A 22,261-nucleotide genomic window follows, 5' to 3' on the forward strand; every position below is an offset into this window, starting at 1 on the left:
CAAGAAAAGGGTGAGGTTTGTATAGAGCCTAAGCTCTAAACAATCACATTAGAGCCTACCTTCAAATAGTGTCGAGAAATGTTGTTTTACTACTGGAAATCTTTGTGATAGCCTTAAAATATATTTTCATATTTATTTATAAAGTTCAAAGCTTCAAAAATAGTATAGATCGACAAATCTATGAAATCTTGAAAATTGACGGTCTAAAAATGCGTTATAAAATACACTATTTCCAAAACTTGAAATCCATTTTTTTTTATCATGTCCATATATCTTGATGTCGAGATGTCAATTTGAAGATATTTGGGCATCAAAACAATCTCCTCTAGTGAACTTTTTGAGGTAGGCACAAATTTGATTGTTTAGAGCCTCGGCTCTATATAAACTTTTCCCTCAGGAAAATCAGTTTGTGACTATGTTACATGGAAACTAGTTCAAATCAAGCTCTGCTATACCATAGAGATTCTCGCCTTTTAGCATCAACAGGAACTATGGAAAGTTGTTGCCTCTATTCTTGTGAAACTTTTTCAAAGACTCCCACAAAAGGATATTCTGCTGCAATGTCGTCGTCGTCGTCATCATCATCGCCATCATCATCACCACCACCATCACCATTGCCATTATCATCATCATCATCATCATCCGACACAAGATGCAATTCATTAACCGTTCCATCCACGTGTTCTTTCATGGCATCACTCATCAGTTCCTTCGCTTCCTTTTGTTCCTCTGGTGTTTTTGCCAGAGACAAGAGGATATTCTTTGCTTTTTGGTCAGGCATGCACCCATTGGACTGCATCTCCTTGTACCAAACAATACCACTTCCAAAATCTTGCTTGCCATGAGCATCCATGAGAATTGTAAAGATTGTCACATTTGCCTTGATCCCATGCATCCTCATCTCATCATATATACCCATCATCTTCTCTAGATTGTTCACTTTGGCATAACCTTTCATGAGTGTACCATATGTCACGACGTTGGGCTCAAAACCATCTCTCTTCATTCTCACAAAGAACTTCTCTGCTCCGTCCATATCAGATGCATTCACATATGCAGCTAACATGGTGGTATACGAACATAGATCAGGGTGGCACCTAGAGAGAGAGAGAGAGAGAGAGAGAGAAGCAATAGGGTCAAACAATCATGGATTGATGCCCACCCAAAACAGAGATGAAATGAGAAGAAAAGATTACTTGTCTCTTCTCATGCTTTTGAACGCAGTCCTAGCCTCCTCTACCATCCCAGTTAAGGCGAATGCGTCAAGTAGAATATTATATGCTTTACGAGTGGGCCTGAGAAGATAACAATGGACAAATGGTAACATTTCAATCAGGTGCAAAATCGTAAAATCTCTCTCTCTCTCTCTCACTCTCTCTCTCTAACACACACATCATCTATTCTATCTACCAACACATGCACACCAAGACAAATTTAGAGAGAGAGAGAGAGAGAAAACAGCCAATCAATCAGAAATTAAAAACAAAATACAAATAACTAACAAACTAATAAAACTATAGAACTACCAACCTCACACCGGCATCCAACATCTCCTCAAATACCGCAAGTGCTTCATCTTCCCTTCTGGCCTTTGCATAAGTACTTATCAGCAGTGAATAACTTGCAACATCAGGCTGAAGGCCAGCTCTTTGCATCTGATGGTCACATATTTTACTTAAGAATTAGGCCATGAATTCTTACTCTAAGCAATAAATCAAAATATCTCAATAAAACATTAGTGGCTATTCATAGATATGCATCTAAAAAGATATAAGGATATACTTGTTAACCACAAAAAAGCATTACTAGGATGTGTCAATAGAACATTACCAGGAAAACTAGTGAAATGGCAGTAAATCCATAATTAAGCATGACTAGGATTGATGGATCACAATTTTACAGCACGTTATTTTGTTTTTTGTGAATGTGTTGAAGCCTTGATCTTTTTTCCCTTATATTGGTACATAAGCCCAAAATGCTTAAGATGCCCCATATAAGTTCCACACTTCACACACAAAGCAATTAAGAATGATAGCCAATCCGCTCCTGATTTAGGGCAAAGGGACAAAACCTCCACATGGTCTTTATTTATCTAGAGAAAGCTTATGATAGAATACCTCGAGATTTGATTTGGCGGGTGTCAGAAAAGAAAGGAGTCTCTAGACACGACATTGCTTGGTGAAAAATATGTACGATGAAGCGCTAACTAGTATACGAACAACTGGTGGAGAGATGAGTGAGTTTTCAGTAACAATAGGTCGACATCAAGGGTGAGCATTGAGCCCGTATCCCTTTGTCTTAGTTATGGACGATTTAACTAGGCACCTACAGGATGAGGTACTGTGGTGCATGTTGTTCGCAAATTGCATAGTTTTGATCGATGAGACTCGAAACAACATCAACACAAAGTTAGAACTTTGGAGGGATACTCTAAAATCCAAAGGTCTTAAAATTAGCTGGACTAAGACAGAGTATATGGAATGCAAGTTTAGTAATAATAGGAGTAGAGACGAGGAAGTAGTTAAGACTAACGGCCAGGAAGTACAAAAAAGACTGCACTTTCAATATCTTGGGTCGATAATCCAGGAAAATGGAGATATCGAGGAAGATGTCGCACATAGAATTAGAGTTGGGTGGGCGGAGTGGAGATATGCAATTGGAATTTTATGTGATCGCCGCATACCAATGAAGCTGAAGGGCAAGTTCTATAGCACAGTTGTGAGACCGGCTTTGCTCTATGGGGCGAAATGTTGGGCGGACAAAAAACAATAAACCCAGAGAATGAGTGTAGCAAAGATGACGATATCGAGATGGATGAGTGGTAAGAGAAGAAGGGATAGAATTCGAAATGAATCCATTCGAGAGAATTTAGGTGTGGCACCAATAGGAGATAAGATAAGAGAGAGTAGGCTTAGGTAGGCTGGCCATGTGTGGCACCGACCAAGTAAAACACCTGTTAGGAGGTGCGAGTTAATTCAAGTGGAAGGACTGAAAACGGCAAGGGGTAGACCTAAAAGGACATGGTTGGAAGTAGTCTGAAAACATTTGAGGGCTTATGGCCTCACTGAGGGTATGGCCTTTAATAGAGCAAAATGGCGGACCAAGATTCTTGTAGCTGACCCTAATTAATTGGAAAAAAGCTATGATGATGATGATGAGCCAAACTGCCCCTGATTACAGATGCAACATATATGCAAGTGCTCATGACACCCACCCTCATACATAAGCATCCGTAGATGCAAGACAGTTTATTCACAAGGTAATTATGCCTATTATGGATATGGTTAGAGACTTGATAAACATGTCAGCTATTTATTCTGAAAAATATGATACCAGTAAAACTGGTCTGTCTCAAAATGAAGCACAAATTACCGACATGAGTTTCATTTGTCATTCAAGATGTGAGGCGATAAGAATAGCACATTTATCTCTCTCATGAAGATCTAAAAGCTAGAAACTCAAACACTAGATGGACCTAAAGCTTGGGGCCACACAAGCTCTCTAGAGGCAGCTGACAAGGATCTATACCCCATCTTGGGATTGGACTTATTATTCTTTTCTTGATAACCAAGAAACAAGTGAATCTGACAATAAATGACAGTACCGCGTTGTGGATTCCCTTCTATCTGGGTTGTTGTCCAATCAAAATATGCATAGGCTGTCAAGTGAAGATCTTAAGGGCCCGTTTGGGTACTTGGCAGTGTTCGCAAAACCGGCCAATCTAATCGCTAACCGCCCGGTTAGATCGAAACCAGCCATTGGCCGGTTTCGGCTTTGGGCAGTTTTGGTCATCAACCGGTATTTTAAACTTTAAATAGAATACTACTTCAAATTCATATCAGATATATCAGAATGGTTTACTGGTTAACTTTGACGATTAAGTTTTATCTCAATCACGGTTCAATTCCGCCGCTTTTTTTTTTTAAGACTTCATTTCGTTGGACTTCAAAAGAGTTCTTCAAAAGAGTTCAAAAAAATTACCTGCCCACCGGAATCGAACTAGAAACCTCTTATAAAGAGGCCCTTTAATATTAGGCGCATTAACCAATACGCCATTTACTACTTGGTTGACAAAAAGAAGGGCCTATATTATATATAACTTAATTTTTTCTTCATTTTCTTTTAAAAAAAAAGAGTTGGTAACACTATTTTAATATTCTTTACATTATGGTAAAGATTAAAAATTGTTTTGGGCATTAACACTCACTTTTATATTTCCCATCTTTTTCAAAAAATTTTAAAAATACCCCTAAGCACAAATAGATTCGTTAAAATCCATTTTTTTCATTAATTTTCAACTTCATTTGAGTGTGTTTTGTTTCAATCACATTCTTTATATGCTTTTCATATTTTAGTAGGATTTTTTTTGTATCTTTTCTATTTTTTTCAACACTTTTTTTATTGTTCTGAACTTGCCCGGTTAGAGCGGTTGAATCAGCCGGTTTACCGGTTAGGCCGGTTAAATCACTTCCGGGCCCTTGTCCAGTTAATCGTTCCGGTTCGATTTTGCGAACATTGGTACCTGGAGAAGCCTATCCTGGGAATAGGCTTCTCCTGGAATTGGGTTATCCTAGAATTGGTCTGTCCCTGGGATAGGGGTGTCTGCCGTTTGGATAGCATCTAATAAGAAATATGGAATATGCATGTCCACTATTTGGATTGCTTGGAAGATGTGAATCCATGGATATTCAATTGCAATTTTTATGTTATTACCCTACATTTAATTTTATACTGATTAACTTCTCCCATTGATTCCAAACTTCAATATTATTTCTTAACTAAGATGCAATCCTTATTTTTTTTCGTATTCCTTTCATTGTATCCTGATGTATAGATATCCTACATTCCAAAGATTCTATTAGGAGGGTACGTTTGGTTTGTGCATAAAGTATTCCTTGAGAAATATTTACATATGTAAATCGCATTTAATACGTTAGGTTCGTACAAATGCATATGCAAATAAAATACCATGGTAAAAACTTTTACCATGAAATGGTCTAATCCATTGTAAAATAAAACACCTATTGAGGTGGGGAAACATTCCCTGTGCACTTGTTTTCACATGTGGACACAATATTCACCATTCACTATTCATAATTTATAATATAATATATTATGGACCTGGTTAGCATGTGGGCCAAGCCTGCACATGTAGAAAGCCTCTTAAAAATATTTTTTTGAGATGGATTTTTGGACTTAATTTTTAAGAACATGTAATCTCTATCATGGAGATCATGAATATGAAAAATAAATAAATTTTAAAAGCTAGAAATAATAATTTTATTAAGAAAACATTTGGACTGTTAGTTTCTATTGTTTTTAGATGGACCACCTACTTGCATCCATCTTTAAGAGGGATGCTTTACACTTCTGGACTGTATATGTAGAAAATCTTTTTTGAGATGGATTTTTGGACTTAATTTTTAAGGACATGTAATCTCTAACATGGAGATCGTGAATATGAAAAATACATAAATTTTAAAATCTAGAAATAATAATTTTATTAAGAAAACATTTGGAGTGTTAGTTTCTATGCTTTACACTTTTGGACCGCATATGTAGAAATGTGGTCCAGCCTGCATGAAACAATTTTTCATATATTATTATAATATTTTATTTACATATAAATTATATACTTAATATATAAATTATAATGCAATAATAATTAATATATAATTTATAAATAATATTTTATTATTTATATATTAATAATATTCTATATATATAATATATTATTTTATATGATACTATAGTTTATAACATTAGAGGAAATATATAATATTATAGTATAATACATAAATATGTTATAAATATTTTATAAATTATATTATATAATGTATATACTATAGAACAATAATACAAAATAGTACAATAATACATTATAAGATAAATATATAATAGTATATTATATAATATATATATATATATATTATAATTTGTATCATATTATATGTGTTATATATTTATATTTATTTTATCAATGTAATTGTTTTATTTTTAATATATGTAATATATGATATTTATATACTATAGTATATATTATGGGCGTGGTTTGTATAGAGCATAGGCTCTAAACAATCAAATTAGAGCCTCCCTTCAAATAGTGTCGAGAAATGTGGTTTCATAATTGGAAATCTTTGTGATAGCCTTAAAATATATGTTCATATTTATTTATAAAGTTCAAAGCTTCAAAAATAGTGTAGATCGACAGATCTATGAAAACTTGAAAATTGACGGTCTTAAAATGCGTCACAAAATACACTATTTCCAAAACTTGAAATCTATTTTTTTCTCATGTCCATGCATCTTGATGTCAAGATAATCAATTTGAAGATATTTAGGCATCAAAACAACCTCTTCTAGTGAACTTTTTGAGGTAGGCTCAAATTTGATTGTTTAGAGCCTCGGCTCTATATAAACTTTTCCCATATATTATACAATTAGTATATATATTATATATAATATATATAACATAGAGGAAATATATAATATTATAGCATAATGTATATTATACATGTTATATAAATATATAATAAAATATGATGTATTTAATATACTATGATATAAAATTATATATAATATACTATAATATAAATTATAAATAATATACTATAATATAAATTATATATAATACATTTTATATTATATTATATTTATTTATTAATGTAATTGCATAATTTTTAATATATATTTATTATGTATAATATATGTAATATATGATATTTATATACTATAGTATATATTATACAATTAGTACATACATATTATATATAATATATATATATAACATGGAGGAAATATATAATATTATAGTATAATACATAAATGTATTATACATATTATATAAATATATAATAAAATATGATGTATAAAGTATACTATAATATAAATTATATTATATATAAATTATATTTTATTATATCTATATTTATTTTATTAATGTAATTGTATTATATAATCGGAAATGTTTATATAGAGCTCAGGCTCTAAACAATCAAATTGAAGCCTACTTCAAAATTTTCATTAGAAGAGGTTGTTTTGATGCCCAAATATCTTCAAATTGATCATCTCGACATCAAGATGCATAGAAATGAGAAAAAAATGGATTTCAAGTTTTGGAAATAGCGTATTTTGTAGCGCATTTTTGGAACGTCAATTTTCAATATTTTCAAGTTTTCATAGATCTGTCGATCTACACTATTCTTAAATCTTTAAAATTTATAAATAAATATGAAAATATATTTTAAGGCTATTACAAAGATTTCCAGTATTGAAACTACATTTCTCGACACTATTTGAAGGTAGGCTCTAATTTGATTGTTAGAGCCTAGGCTCTATACAAACCGCACCCTTATATAATATATGTATTTATATACTACTATATGTTATATAATTATATATTATATATCATATATATTGATATATAATATAATATTATATATTGATATATAATATAATATTGTATATTATGTATAATATAATATATATCCATAATATATATATTACTATATATAATATACATGTTATATACATTATATATAATCTATATATTACTTGTATCGTATATGATATTATATATTATATTATAAAAATATTATATTATATTATATAACAAAACTACTTTCTCTTTAGGAGGTGGAGAAATATATATTAATAAATAATACAAAATACATTATATTACAGATTATATTATGGTATATATATTACATATTTATATTTATGTTATTAATATATATTTTATTATAGATAATATAAATATTTATTATATTATATGTAAAATATATATTAATAACATAAATATAAATATGTAATATATAATTTTATATTTAAGTAAGATGTCTTTGTGATTCGTGGACTTTAATGTTCCAAATTAACTTGAATGAATTGTAAAATTTCGGGTCCGACGGGGATTGGCCAATCCAAAAAACCGTGGATGGCCCTATTCACCCATTTTGGTGGAATAGCATCCTCCACGTTTTTGGCCCAAAAATATAGATCGGCCACTATCCGGGATTCAGCTATCCACGCAGGATTGTATTACCCAAACAAGGGATAAGGGCCCAATACCTGAATAGCCTTACCCTGGAGAGTCCAATCCAGGTACCCAAACAGGCCCTAAGAGAACAACACAGGAAGCTCTTATGTCATGCATTGACATATGCATGACATGATAAGAAGACAACCATTAAGAGAGATATCTGAGGTGACTGAAGGAACTGATTACATGACTTGCATAAGAGACATCCATTCTTTGAGATAGCGACACAACACTACAAAACAAACACTTGTATACATAGTGTATCAGAAAGGGTAGACCATACTCTGTTCATGCTGAACATTCAGCTTGAGAAGTGTATCAATCACCTCATTATTTGTAAGTTGAACACAAGATGCATACGTATTGCCATTGAATGGTGAGGATAACGTAATTGTAGTGAAGAGCTACAAGCTCAAAGAAATAAGAAAGCTAGCCTGGATGATTCATCAGAACCTATTGTTCTTAAAAACGTTGAGACAATTAACCCCTTTTGGCAGTTCATGAGAAGAAACTGATCAACCAAGTCTATGGAGCTTGCTTGAGACAATAAAGCGCCTTCCATAGACAAATAACTTAGAGATAGATCGGTAAATCAAGAGTGAAGTGATATTGGAGCAAAAGGCATATTGGATAGGCAAAATAAAACCCAACACTCAAACTGGTTCTAGTACCATAATAGAATATATGTTCAGAGAACAATTACAGGAGAGAAGATTATAGATTTGCATTGCAAAAAAAACAATGGCAAACAACATGAAAGCCTATCAATTATTCTCATATCAACAATGAGAACGAAAGATCTGGTTGATACATGTATTAGCTGCACTGAGCTGTAGCATGCTATAGGAAAGGTAGCAATCCTGCATGAAATTGACAATGAACACCCGCACACATATTTATATATGTAAGGAGGGAATGAGGGAGGGAGGGATGGAGGGATGGAGGGAGCAGGAGAGAAGGAGAGGGAGAGCCCACACACTCTTGAGAGAGAGAGAGAGAGAGACAGAGAGTGCGTTCAGCCATATATTACCTGGTCATATGTATTCGAAGCCTCCTTGAAATTGGTCTCAAAGGACATTAAACTGTTAAAAGTAACAGTAGATTGTGTCATTCCTTTAGCACCCATGTCTGCAAATAATTTACGAGCTTGCTCATAGTTTCCTGCTTTCCGATACATGAAAATCATCATGTGGTACATTTTTTGATCAGGCTTCAGTGGTGCATTCTCATTGTCCAGAAGGCTATTAAAGATCTCCTCCGCCTCTTTGAACTTCCCAGCCTACGACATCCCATTCACAGGCTATTTAATTAGAAGATATACCATATAGAACCAAAACCTCAAAAGCACCATAGAAAAAGTAAGGAGGGATCACAGAAAGTTGAAAAGATCATTCGGCCTCACACTTAGTGAGGCCAAGCTTGTAAGTATGTGGGGGTGTAATTCCAAAGTTAAACTTGAAAGCCCATAGAAAAATTAATCAAAGATATTCTGCTAATAAATAGCAATTTATACTTCATTACAATTAAGAATAATATATGGGCTCTCACAGAAGGAAAAAAAAGTCATATAGGTGATTATAAAATTCCTGAGGAAAGATAAAGAGTGAGTATTGGTACAAAGACAAGCATACATACATCAACAAAAGTCTTGAGTATTATTTGATATGTCAAGGCTGAGGGTTCAGGGCCAGAAGATTGCATTCTTCGAAATATGGCTTCTGCCTTGTTGTATTGACCAGCTCTCCCATATGCTTCCATAACGGCGGTGTGAGAGCCCACATTGGGAGGATATCCCTTCTTGTTCATATATCTTAAGACCCTCTCGGCTTTATTGAAATCCCTAAGTTTTCCATAAGCTGTAATAAGCATTAGGAAATCCATCTCATTGAAGTCCCACCAATGTTGGCACCTTAGCCATTCCAAAATCTAACATAGAAAGAAGGGTTCAAATGTTATGAATTTTAAAACACAAACCATGTCCATACAAAAATCAAGATAAAGAGTCTGTATAAAATGCTCAAATGACAATAAAATGAACCACCAAGCCAGTACATATATATCAGGGACAAATTCCAATTACCCCCAAAAAAGCTTAAACCCAGATCAAAGGCAAGATACGGAAGACAAAGAAAACAATTTCCAAGTAATTAAATACATGGACAGTTAATTTCACTGATCTTGGTACAAAGTCTAAATGGAAGTGAAAATCAGACTATACTAACTATCACAAATTCTCCAGTGATTTATCAAAAAGAATAGCCATGGTGATTACTTAGAGATCTGAAACACCAAAAAAAATGGGGAATAACGTAATAATGCATACATTGAACTGCTAATTTTTCTTAAAGGAACATGTTTTGATACCGTATCAAGATAAGTAAAGTTTTGGCGTTGGAAAACCTTCAAATCAATCATCTCGGCCTCTACCATTATGGTTGTGAAAGAAAATTAGGATCTCAAGCCCTAAAAATAATGTATATTGTAACACATTATCTAGACCATTCATTTCGCCCCAAAAAAATCAATTTTAGAGCCATCATGATATTTCCAATGCCCAAAGCATTTCTGGATGAGGATTCGAGGCGAAACTTTACCTTGTTTTCATAAAGCCTAGGCCTTATTGAAACTGCATCCTTTCTTAAATGGAACAAATGGAAATTCAACTAATATTCACCTTAATTTCTTTGTAGACTTGCCTGTGCACGCGCTGAGCATGCGTGTGTGTGTGTATGTGTGTGTGCGTGTGTGTTTGTGTGTGTGTGAGAGAGAGAGAGAGAGCACCTCACTGACAAGGTCCCATTTCTTAAGCTGCTTGAATCTCATTAGAGTGCCCAAAACCAGGTCTTTCGGCAAAGCTTGACCTCTCGACCTTTGGTTTCGGAGAACTGAGACAGCTGAACCTGACTCCTCAATGTCTCGCATCACTTTCCTCCAATTCTTCTGGTCGGCCTCATCTGCCTCATCCTTAAAAACTTCTATTTTTCTCCTCCTTTGCATAAACTTTCTTGGTGCTAACATCCCAAGGCAAACCACCTCTCTTCTTTTAGAGGTTTCAATTTGGTGGAGGAAGGGAGTTCCATTAGGTCTTGGCTTCCTGATAAAAATAAGCAAATGCCATATTAAGAATCAAACAAAACCTTAAGAAGAACTCCAATCATGGTTTTTTTTTCTGTTTTTTTCTTTCCTTGAAGAAACAGACCCATGTAGAATGTCACCAGCCCAAATTGAACTGAAAATCGAACCTTCTTTCGAATTGTTACAAAAAGAGGAGGGAAAAACACAACCACCACCCAAACAGCTGCATATATTCTGAATTTTGAAGGCATTTGAATTGGGTTTCTACACAAGCAGCCAAACCCAAACTCATAAAAGAGGAAATGCATTCGAAAAGTTAAGGTGTGGCAGTGTGTTGCCGAAGAGAAGGGTAGAAAACCCCATTTCAGGAAAAAAAAAAAAAAGAGAGAGAAGCGATTTGTAGTGAGAGAAACAGCAGCACCCATGTAAATTTATGAAAATTATATCAGAAAAAACACAGTAATGTCTGCAAAAAAGCAACAAAAGTAAAGCTAAGTATTATGAATTGAGAGAAAACCAGTGATAAGTACAGAGGAACAGCGAACCTGGGAATGAATCACACAAGCCACAAAACGAGAGTAAAACCAAAGGAGCAGAGAGAGAAAGAGAGAGAGGGGAATTCAGGAGGATGGCTCAGCATAGGCAGAGAAAAACGAGAAAATTCAGAGGGAAAGTAAAAATTCGATGGGAGTGTCTTACCTCAGATTGGATGAGAGAGATATCCAAGACTGCATTTTGAGGGCATCCATCTCCTCTAGCAAATAAGAGAGAGAAAATAAGCTCTAAGTAGTGAGAGAATGAGGAGGCTCCATGGTTTTTCAGTACCAAGTGTGGGAAGACATAGGACACGAGCAAAACACACTCTGCCTGCCTTATCAAAAGCACATAGAAGGGGGCACACCTTTTGGGATCGTCTGCAAAGAGGCTATATGAAAAAGTGAAAAAGTTTATATAAGGTTGCAACCTTAAAATATAAAATTAAGGTGGACTAGTAAATTCATCATAAAAATATCGAAAAAATTCTTTAATCGATCATCACTACATCGAGATGAATTACTATAAAAAGTTGAATATAAAAAAAAAATATATTTTAAGCTCTAAAAAATATATCTTATAACTTGACCATCCATTTTCACTATTTTTTAGTATTTATTGATCTACTTGATCTGAACCATTTTTGGAGATTAAAATTTTATAATTAAAGGTAAATATTGTTTCTCAAATCATCTTAAGAAATTTGACACCAGAATTTTATTTATGATAAAATTTCAAGGTACATCTTAATTTAATTGTTTAATGTTGTAACCTTATACAAACCATACCTTTTATATTTTGTAAATGGAGGTCACAATCATTCTTGTTCCTTAAATTTCAAAACATGTAGTTGTAAGAGTGTCATTGAATAAATATAAAATCCCAAAAAAATTCTCAGACTTCGTGACTCATCTCAAGTCATTAAATTTGACATCTAATAAGTGATAATGATTATGAACTCCATGTAGAAAAATAAATACTCTCTTTATAAACCATCCCATATTACTTTTCCTATATTTTTTATAGTAATACCCTTTCATCTAGAGATATTAAAATTTAAGAGAGAGAAAAAAAGGTTGCAATAAAAGAAAGAGCTGCATAGGGTACACCTTTAGCATGAGGTTGCAACCTTATATAAACATTTCTTATTTCACAAGGTTTTCATGAATTTGTCCACTCATCTAGTTGTAGATGAATTTTGGTACAACAATTTTAAAGGGTTGACAATCCATAATGTGCTGAATAAAAAAATCAATTTTAAAACTAAAAAATAATAATTTTGATGCATTTTTTCAGATTATTAATTTGTAGGTTTTGGTGGGCGAACACCTTTTTACATCCTCCTTGAGATGGATGTTAAGGTACACAAGGAACGTATTTGTAGAATTGCATCCCCTGATGCACGCTACACTTTTCCTTCGAGAGAGGAAAAATTGTGTTCCCACCGGAATGACAAATTTTGAATAAGGAAAAAGTTTATATAAGGTTGCAACATTACTTTTACAGCTGCGGATGCACCACAAAAATCCATAAGAAAACATAGTTTTAATGTAGAAAAACCTTTTGATTGATCATCTCGACATCGAGATGTACGACCCTGTAAACTAAAGAGATTTTAAGTATAAAAAATAGCGCATTTTACAACATATTATCTACACCATCTATTTTCAAGATTTTCATATGTTTATGGATCTACTTGATTTTAATCATTTTCAAAATTTAAAATTTGATAATTAGATATAAAAATAGATTTTGAGATAATCTCAAGAATATTTTACATCAAAATTATATAACATGATAAAATTTGAAGGTGCACCTTACCTCTATAGCTACGGATGCATTTGTATGCCAACTGCACCCTTTAAATAATTGCATGGCCCATAATATGTAAAAAAAATTTGGTTTTTTTTTTAAATTTTAATTTTGCCTCTTGAATTCTATTCGAATTGCATATCTGAATCATTGGCTTTGGGGTTTCACGGGATTCAGCCAATTGTCGCGATCGTGGGATATCATTGAGAAATAAGAAATCGTGTTCTCAAATAATTTCCCGCGATTATTCCTAGTATGGAATGAGTCAATCATCCACTTTGGTATCTTATCGAACCAAAATCATATTCTTGTTCCTCCATTGATCAATAATGATCTAAAGATTGATAAGAATCTTTTTTATATAAAAATTAACAATTGAAACGTAAAATCGAGATTTTCAAAAGAAAAAAAAAGGATGCCATTTGTTTTTCTTATTTTGCCCAAAAAGTTATTTTGCTCCCTGGCTTGGGTTCTATTCGAATTACATGTCTGAATCATGGACTTTGGTACAGGGATGCTCCTGGGATCATCGAACCACTCCATACTTACAAATATTTTAGATATGGGGTGGTGTGATTTCTCCAACACCGGAGTCCTCGTACTTTAAGTATTTTTAAGGTATAGAATAGTGTGATGGCTCCAACATCGGACCGCTGTTTTTTTGTTGTTTTAAGTGTTGTTCAATCTTTCCAAATTGAAAATCAAACGGCCGAAGGAGTTTGGGCATAAAAGCCTCAATGTAGTCTAATCTAAGTATATTGGAGATATCAAACTATTTTATACTTAACAAAAATTCTCAATGTGGTGCAGACCATTGTTCCAATATTGGATCGGTCTATATTTGAAAATGAAGCGGTGGAGCATTGCACTGCTCTAGAATTTATAAAAACAAGAAATAAAAAATAAAAGAAGTTCAATTTTTGCAACATCACGTTGAGGCTAAATTGAAATAAAAACAAGAAAAATGACTTAACTATAAAAGTTTACAAATATGACCCCTATGGCATTTCTGCATTCGTTTTATGGTCCTCACGTAATTTTTGCAATGTCCAGACTGGAAATAATTTATGGAGTTTGTGTATGGTCTAAAATTTCTCTAATTTTACTCCCATCTCTTTCTTTTTTTTTGTATTATCTTTTTTTTCAATGTTAAACTTTTTTTTTTTTTGTTCTTTTTTTTTTTTTTTTTTTTGCAAGTTTTAAGGAAGTTTGATGTTCCAAATATCGGACCGCCCCATATATAGGGGTGATTCGATAGTGATTCAAAAGTTATAGCATCGTTTTTCTCTACTTGAATGAAGTTAAACTTTGCCATTTTGGTTTTTTATAGTGAGAGAGTGAGGAGGCTCCATGGTTATTCAGTATCAGATGTGGGAAGCCATGAAACGTGAGCGTAACCTTCTCCATCTCGTCCAAGACACATAGAAGGGCAGCAGATTTTAATGGATAAATTTGTCTGCAGAGCCCCGCGGTTTGGAGAGAATGTGTAATTTAAGAGAGGGAGAGAGAGTTCATCGCCTATAGATAACTTGGAAGAGAGAGAGATTGCATTGTATATTTAGAACTTAGGGGAGAGAGAGAGAGACAGTGAGAGAGAGAGAGAGAGAAATTTAAGTTGTAAAAGGAAGGTTATTAGGTGAGTGCGCATGGTGGTTTTAGGGAGGGAAGGTTATTAGGTGACTCAACTCATGTATGCCCATGGGGGTTTTAGGGAGTGTTATTTGGATTAGATTGGCCACTCAACTGGTCAAGCATTTGGTCCAGTCAAAACCTATCTATCTACTAGTTGAATGGGTTGGATCGGATTCTAGAAAAAAGGAAAAAATAGATGTAATATTTTTTAAATATAAAATGTATTAAATTTTTTTTTCAACTTCGTTTAGCTGGTGCAACCAGTTAAAAATAGGTAGCCTAATAGCTTAAAATAATTTAAATATTGGTTTTGACTGACTTTCGACCAAACATAGTTTGTCTTAAACTAGACCGGGATTAGATCAGCTAAAGCACTGGCCTACAGTATAACCAGTCGGACCACCGGTTCAATCTGGTTTTGATAACTATTGTTTTAGATCTCATCTGAAACCCATGATTTTCATGCTATGAATACAATCCAAAACTAATGATCTTTGAAGTATTGAAATAAACAATTTAAAAAAATAATACAAAAGTAACCATTTTAAATGTTCAAGATTCATTTTTTTATCCAAATTCATGATGGTTGTACTTGAGATATATAATTAAGTTTTGGATCTAAATCTATTTACCGCTTGGATTTTCTGGATCTAAAATCTTTCTCCATCACTTTCGCAATCCCGTTACTTTCTTAATAAGGGTAATACAACAAGGTGCACAGCCCCACCTTGGAACCCCACTGGGAAAAGTACCTTCAATAGAGCAAAAATTTTATCATTTCGGTGGACATGAAAGCTCTAAAAAATATGTAGATTTGGCAAATCTATGAAGACTCAAAATGGATGATATGTAGAAATCTGCTTTTCTTTCAAATCCATATTCTTTGAGGTGAGATGATGCATTTCCAGAGTTTTAGACACCAATTTGATGAGATATAAGCTGGGGCTATATAATCCATGCCTTAAATATACTTTTCCTTTAAACAATGCATTAGATTCCACCCTAGAATTGCCAAAATAATACTACACTGTCACTTAAGACTCTCGTTAGAATTGTAAAAGATAATAATAAGTTTCATATTCAGAAGTATAAAGTTTTTTGAAGGGAGACATACGTTATATCATATATTGGTATCGCTCTAAACATTGAAGTGCTCAAGGAGATATGATGACATGAGGCCTTTTGGTTACTTTTTTATTTCTCTTCAGATTTTTTTTGTGTGTATATAATGAATGGGATTGTTCACAAAGAGAACATTTCAATAGATGAAACTAGTGTCTTAAACAACAAGAACTCCCAAACTACAAGATTAGATAATGCTTTGCCAAAAAATAAGCCCCTCAAGTTGAATGTTGGATAACAACCCAATCTCATCCCTCTATAAATTAGGGCTTCATGACCATTGAAAAACATAGAGAAACAAAAGTTATTCTCAATTGTTCTGGAATAACCTTGGTTCTGTATGATGTTAAGTCCAATAACGCTGTCAATCAATACCTGAGACTTTTTGCGAGTTCATCTCCTCCTTTTTCCCCAACAAGAGCACCTCCCACACCTACAAATCCCGCATTCTAAAGGGAACTAACATTAAAATTTAGAAAAAATTACATACATATCCGTTATAGTTGCCGTTATTACGGTTCTACCAAATAGTTTCCGTTATTATCATTGTGTCCGTTTTTTTCACGTCAAAACAAAAATTTAAAAAAAATACGACTTTACTTTTTTTTTTATTGTTGAACAACCAAATTCAAAGTATTTTTGGAAAACGGGCAAATTTCGGTTTTTGAAGAACCCAAAATTTTTTTCTCGGATGTGGGTTTGTCTATCTTCTTTCTACCTCTGCTACATTACATGGGTAAAAATGGTTTTTTGGGATAAGTTCATAATCTCTTAGATTTCTTCTAAATTTAGGGGCTCAAACTAGCTGTTGCCCCCTAATTTTATCGTAGAGAGTGAATAGGCCACAAGATTTCTCCTAATCTTCTAATCTCATAATCCCTTGGATTTCTCCTAAATTTAGGGGCTCAAACTAGTTGTTCCCTTTTATTTTATAGAGGTAGAGAAAATACGCCACGAGAGAGATAAAATATTTTTGGTGAATCAATAACCGAAAATACTTTGAATTTGGTTGTTCAAAAAATGGTAAAGTCATTTTTTTTATAAATTCTCATTTTGACATGAATAAAACGGATATGGTGGTAATAACAGAAATTATTTGGTAGAGTCGTAATAACAGAAACAATAACGGATATGTATGTAATTTTCCCTAAATTTTAATTAACATCCAAGTGGTGCAGCTTCCATCTAATGACCAAATGAAATTGGGTTACAGGGTCTACAATTGATTATTGAACATTGATTTAAAATTGCAATTTCTACCCATGATTTTTGAGCCCAAAATTATATGAAAGATCGGACAAACTCATGCATATCCACCTCCAACATTTGTTCACATGTATAACTTCATAGGTAAAAGTAGGCACACCTTAAAAGTCATAAAAAAAAAAGAAAAAACGATTGTTCCAATCTTAGAACAGCCTCCAATTGATCATATCGACCACAAGATTTATGGATAAGAAAAGAAAAGAAACTCAAGTCCTAAATGTAGTATATCTTATTATATATTATCCAAAATGGCTATGTTCAAGATTTTCAAGTATTTAAACATATGTTCGATCTACACCATTTTTTAGCTTTGAATTATAATTAGACGTGGAAATAGATTTTCAGGTCATTTTAAGAGTTCTCAAAAGTGAAACTGCATCAAGGTGCAATTTACTACACCTTATATAAACCGCACCCCCTTTGCTTTTGCAGGAATCTATTTTTTTTTTCCTATAACTCGCCACCACTTTCTAATGACCTCGACAAGTCTTGGCAGAGATATATATTTTCTCATGAAGTTCTTATATTTGAACATTGATTTTCGAGGCTCGGGCTGCGAACAAGAAACGTATGCACAGTCTGATTCTTGCTAGTCAGATCGAGGTGTTCAAGAACTCAAAATCCCCCATTTGTTTTTGTTTTTTGTTTACTCATCTATTGATTAAATTTCTAATCAACCAGATCCTTGGAAGTGGGGGCCAAATGTACAATTTGCTCCAGTGGGAACACAATACACGCACTCTTGATTCTTTAAAATAATTCAGGCCATCTTATGAAAATTAATGTTTAATTGCTTCGAGAAGTAGAAAACCAGGAGGCCAGTTTTTTACATTATTTTGCTCATGTACTTAGTTTTGAAATTAAGGACGTTCATTTTTTACTTTCCAAATGAGGGATTGCCTCTCTAAAAGTATTTCATTAAAAATGATTAGAATATTGCACTGGAAATGTAAAAATAAATTTGTGACAATCTTATATATATATATATATATATATATATATATATATATATATATCGAAAACATTTATATAAGGATGCAACCTTATAATGTAGAACTACAGATGCATCTCAAAAATCCATTGGAAAAGGTAGTTTTAATGTTGAAAAACCCTTTGATTGATCATCTCGACATCAAGATGTATGATCATGACAAATAAAAAGATTTTAAGTCTCAGAAATAGTGTATTTTACAACATATTATCTATATTGTTCATTTTCAAGATTTTCATATGTTCATAGATCTACTTGATTTTAACCATTTTTAAAATTTAAAATTTTATAATTAGATATAAAAATAAATTATGAGATAATATTATGAACATTTTACATCAAAATTATATATATATATATATATATATATATATATATAAGAAAAAGCTGGGATTAGCCCACTATCTCATATGAACATATGAGCCCAACGGCCTAGATTCGTTCAGATTGAATCTAGACCGATCTGACGATCACGGATGTCCATTAGTGTTTGAATTTTACTTTTTTTTTCTACAAATCCAAATCATTTAAAATTTTAGGAGTGTGTTCATAAAAAATAGTTGAATCTTTGGAAAATATCAAAAAAATATATTTTACATGAAATAAATCGACCAAAATACCCTCGAAAAGTTTTGGGGGTATTTTGGTCATTTTTTCTTGAATAATTTTTTTTTATATTTTTATTATGTGCATCTTGATGAGAAGAACACACGCCTAAAATCAAATGATTTGGATTCGTAGAAAAAAAAAATTAAAATTCAAACACGAAATGGAGTCGTGCCGCCAGATTGATCCAGATTCAATCTGGGCGGTTGGGCTCATATGTTCATATGAGCTAGTGGACTAATCCCAGCTTTCTATATATGGGATATTCTAAACTTCACAACCCTTCAAATTACAAAGGTTCACGATAGAGAGAGTTGTGAAGGATGGATTTAATTTGTAGTTTATTTTTTTAAAAAAAGTTATTTTTGTGGGGGCAATTTTGTAAATATTACTACAACACAAAGGGTATTTTTGTCATCTCCATAAGGGGTAAATTGATATTTTAACTAAAGGACAAGGGCACTCTACAAATAAAGTTTCAAAACACTAACTTCTAAAATGCCATTATACTTTTTGTAAAATTTCAAATTTGTCCTTGTTTAATAATAAATTTACCTATTTAAATAATTTTTAATAAAAAAGTAATGATCGTTTTGATAAATACACTCATCACAACCCTTTCTAACTTGAACCTTTGTATTTTGAGAAGTTGTTAACTCTAGACAAACCCTATATATATATATATATATATATATATATATATATTGTCTGCCCACAGGTTGATAACTACACTATCAGCCAACGGCTCAGATTGAAGCTGGGCTCAATTTAATGGTCACGACCTCATTTCGTATTTGAATTTTCATTTTTTTATTTAAATCCAAATCACTGGAAATTTTAAACATTTATTCTTAAAAAATAGGAAAATCTAATAAAAATATAAAAAAATAATTTGCATAATATAAATTGATCAAAATACCCTCGAAACATTTCAAGGGTATTTTGGTCAATTTATATTGTGTCAATTACTTTTTTTATATTTTTATTAAGTGAGCATTGATAAGTAGAATGTACGCTTAAAATTTCAAGTGATTTGAATTTATCGAAAAAAAAAATGAAAATTCTTATACAAAATAAAGTTGTAACCATCAGATCCACTCATATTCAATCTGGACCGTTGGTTAACATTGTAGCTGTCAGCCACTACGAAACGCCTATGGGTGAAAGTGAAAGGTGTTTTCGCCCATAGGCTCGGCACCATCTGATTTTTTCAAGACGGTGTGGATTAAAAGACCGCAATAGACCTACTATGTCTATTGCGGTATTTTTTTCACACAAAAAAACATGGGCAACCGCCATGCCTCCTGTAGATCCGTGGCAGTTTTTAAAGCAAAACCACCACTGACATAGCATGTTTATAGCAGGGTGAAAGACTATACAATTTTGCTTATAAGTGTTTCTAAGAGTTTTCCATATATATATATATATATATATATATATATATATATATATATATGTAAAGTTTATCTAAAGTTAACAACCCCTCAAAATACAAAGGTTCAAGTTGTAAGGGGTTGTGATCAGTGTATTTATCGAAACAATCACTATTTTTTTTATTAAAAAATTATTTAAATAGGTAAATTTACCATTAAATAAGGGCAAATTTGAATTTTTCACAAAAGTACAATAACATTTTGGAAATTAGCGTCTTGAAACTTTATTGTAAAGTGCCTTTATCTTTTAGTTAAAATTTCAATTTTACCCCTTATAGAGATGACAAAAGTATCATTTGTCTTGTAGTAATATTTACAAAATTTCCCTCACAAAAAGTAACTTTTTTTAAAAAAAAATAGACTACAAAATTAATAAATCCACCATTCAAAACTCTCTCTATTTTGAACCTTTGTAATTTGAAGGGTTGTAAAGTTTAGAATCTCCCATATATATATATATATATATATATATATATATATATGAAAAAAGTTGGAGTTAGCCTACTAGCTCATATGAACATATGAGCCCAACGACTTAGATTAAATCTGGGCCAATCTGACGATCACAGATGTCCGGTAGTGTTTGAATTTTATTTTATTTTCTACAAATCCAAATTACTTGAAATTTTACTGTATGTTATTCTCATCAAGGCGTACCGAATAAAAATATAAAAAAAATTATCCGTGAAAAACAAAATAACCAAAATACCTCTCGAAATTATTTCGAGGGTATTTTGATCAATTTATTTCATGTAAAATATTTTTTTGATATTTTTCGAAGATTGACCTATTTTTATTAACACACAATTAAAATTTCAAGTGATTGGAATTTGTGAAAAAATAAATAAAATTCAAACACTATCGGACATCCGTGATCGTCAGATCGGCTAAAATTCAATCTAAGCCGTTCAACTCATATGTTCATATGAGCTAGTGGGCTAACCCCAGCTTGGACTAAGATCTAACTTGACGGAATCGGATTCAAGTGAAATACCCGGAGCCAAGTTAGGGACCCGACAGATCAACCCAGCCCCCTTCCAATTGATTAAGGACACTAATGCTTCGCTTTTTCTTAACTTAAAAAAGGTGAGAAGGTGGTATCACATTCAAATTTAAAGTTTCCCAAAGCAGAATATGCCAACATATCAAAGATGCCCCTCATTATAATCTAAAATAATACTTTATTTTTTATTTTAAAATAATAAAAATTTTACAAATTGATTATCTCGACCTCAACAATCATATATCTAAAAAAAACTTCAAACCCTTCCAAGCCCTAAAAATATTGTATCTTGCAACATCTTTCTGAACTATCCATTTCGAGTGTTCACATATCCACTAGATCTACACCAATATTGGATTATCAAGTTCCAAAATAGGGCAATAAGCATATTTCTAAGCTCATCACAATGCTTCTTGTGCAAGGTTTTGAGGTCCACCTTCCCCAAATATAAAAGGCTGCGCTCTAGGAAATAGTAAAAGGTGCCCACGTTATACTATACAAGTACTAAATTTTGTTAGAAGATGCAGGTTCGATGTCAAAAACCTTACTATGGCGTGAGAATCTATATCCAAAATTATGGAATTTAAAATTTCAAAAACAATACATATCAAGTATGTCCACGAACACTTGAAAATCTAGAAATACACGGTCCAAAAAACTGTTACAAGATGCACTATTCACTTAAAATTTTGTTTTTTCTTTATATCCATACATATAGAGGTTGAGATCAATTAGAAGGTTTCCCAACT

The 22,261-nt window shown here is 32.6% G+C and overlaps 1 protein-coding gene across 1 annotated transcript; it reads right to left on the minus strand.

Moving 5' to 3' along the window:
* Positions 1-302: 302 nt before the first annotated feature.
* On the minus strand, positions 303-12,031 carry LOC18427218 (Tetratricopeptide repeat (TPR)-like superfamily protein). The gene is made up of 7 exons (XM_006836272.4): positions 11,813-12,031; positions 10,820-11,132; positions 9,674-9,964; positions 9,069-9,317; positions 1,531-1,655; positions 1,197-1,295; positions 303-1,097 (listed from the first exon to the last, which is right to left on the minus strand). Exons 1-7 carry the CDS (start codon positions 11,860-11,862, stop codon positions 509-511), a joined length of 1,716 nt encoding a protein of 571 aa, XP_006836335.3. The 5' UTR covers positions 11,863-12,031; the 3' UTR covers positions 303-508.
* Between the last annotated feature and the right edge of the window lie 10,230 nt (positions 12,032-22,261).

This window comes from Amborella trichopoda, chromosome 2, assembly GCF_054954075.1.
Source record: "Amborella trichopoda isolate Santa Cruz 75 chromosome 2, AtrichopodaSantaCruz75HAP2 v2.0, whole genome shotgun sequence".
NCBI classification, from domain to species: domain Eukaryota; kingdom Viridiplantae; phylum Streptophyta; class Magnoliopsida; order Amborellales; family Amborellaceae; genus Amborella; species Amborella trichopoda.

What these genes read in the sequence shown, in the direction of transcription:
- LOC18427218 (XM_006836272.4), bottom strand. Translation starts at nt 11,862, where the DNA reads ATGGATGCCCTCAAAATGCAGTCTTGGATATCTCTCTCATCCAATCTG. An exon ending in AATGGGACCTTGTCAGTGAG is followed by an intron (nt 9,965 to 10,819) that starts GTGCTCTCTCTC and finishes TTTCTATGTTAG; the next exon opens with ATTTTGGAATGGCTAAGGTG. An exon ending in CTTCGAATACATATGACCAG is followed by an intron (nt 1,656 to 9,068) that starts GTAATATATGGC and finishes TGTGACCATCAG; the next exon opens with ATGCAAAGAGCTGGCCTTCA.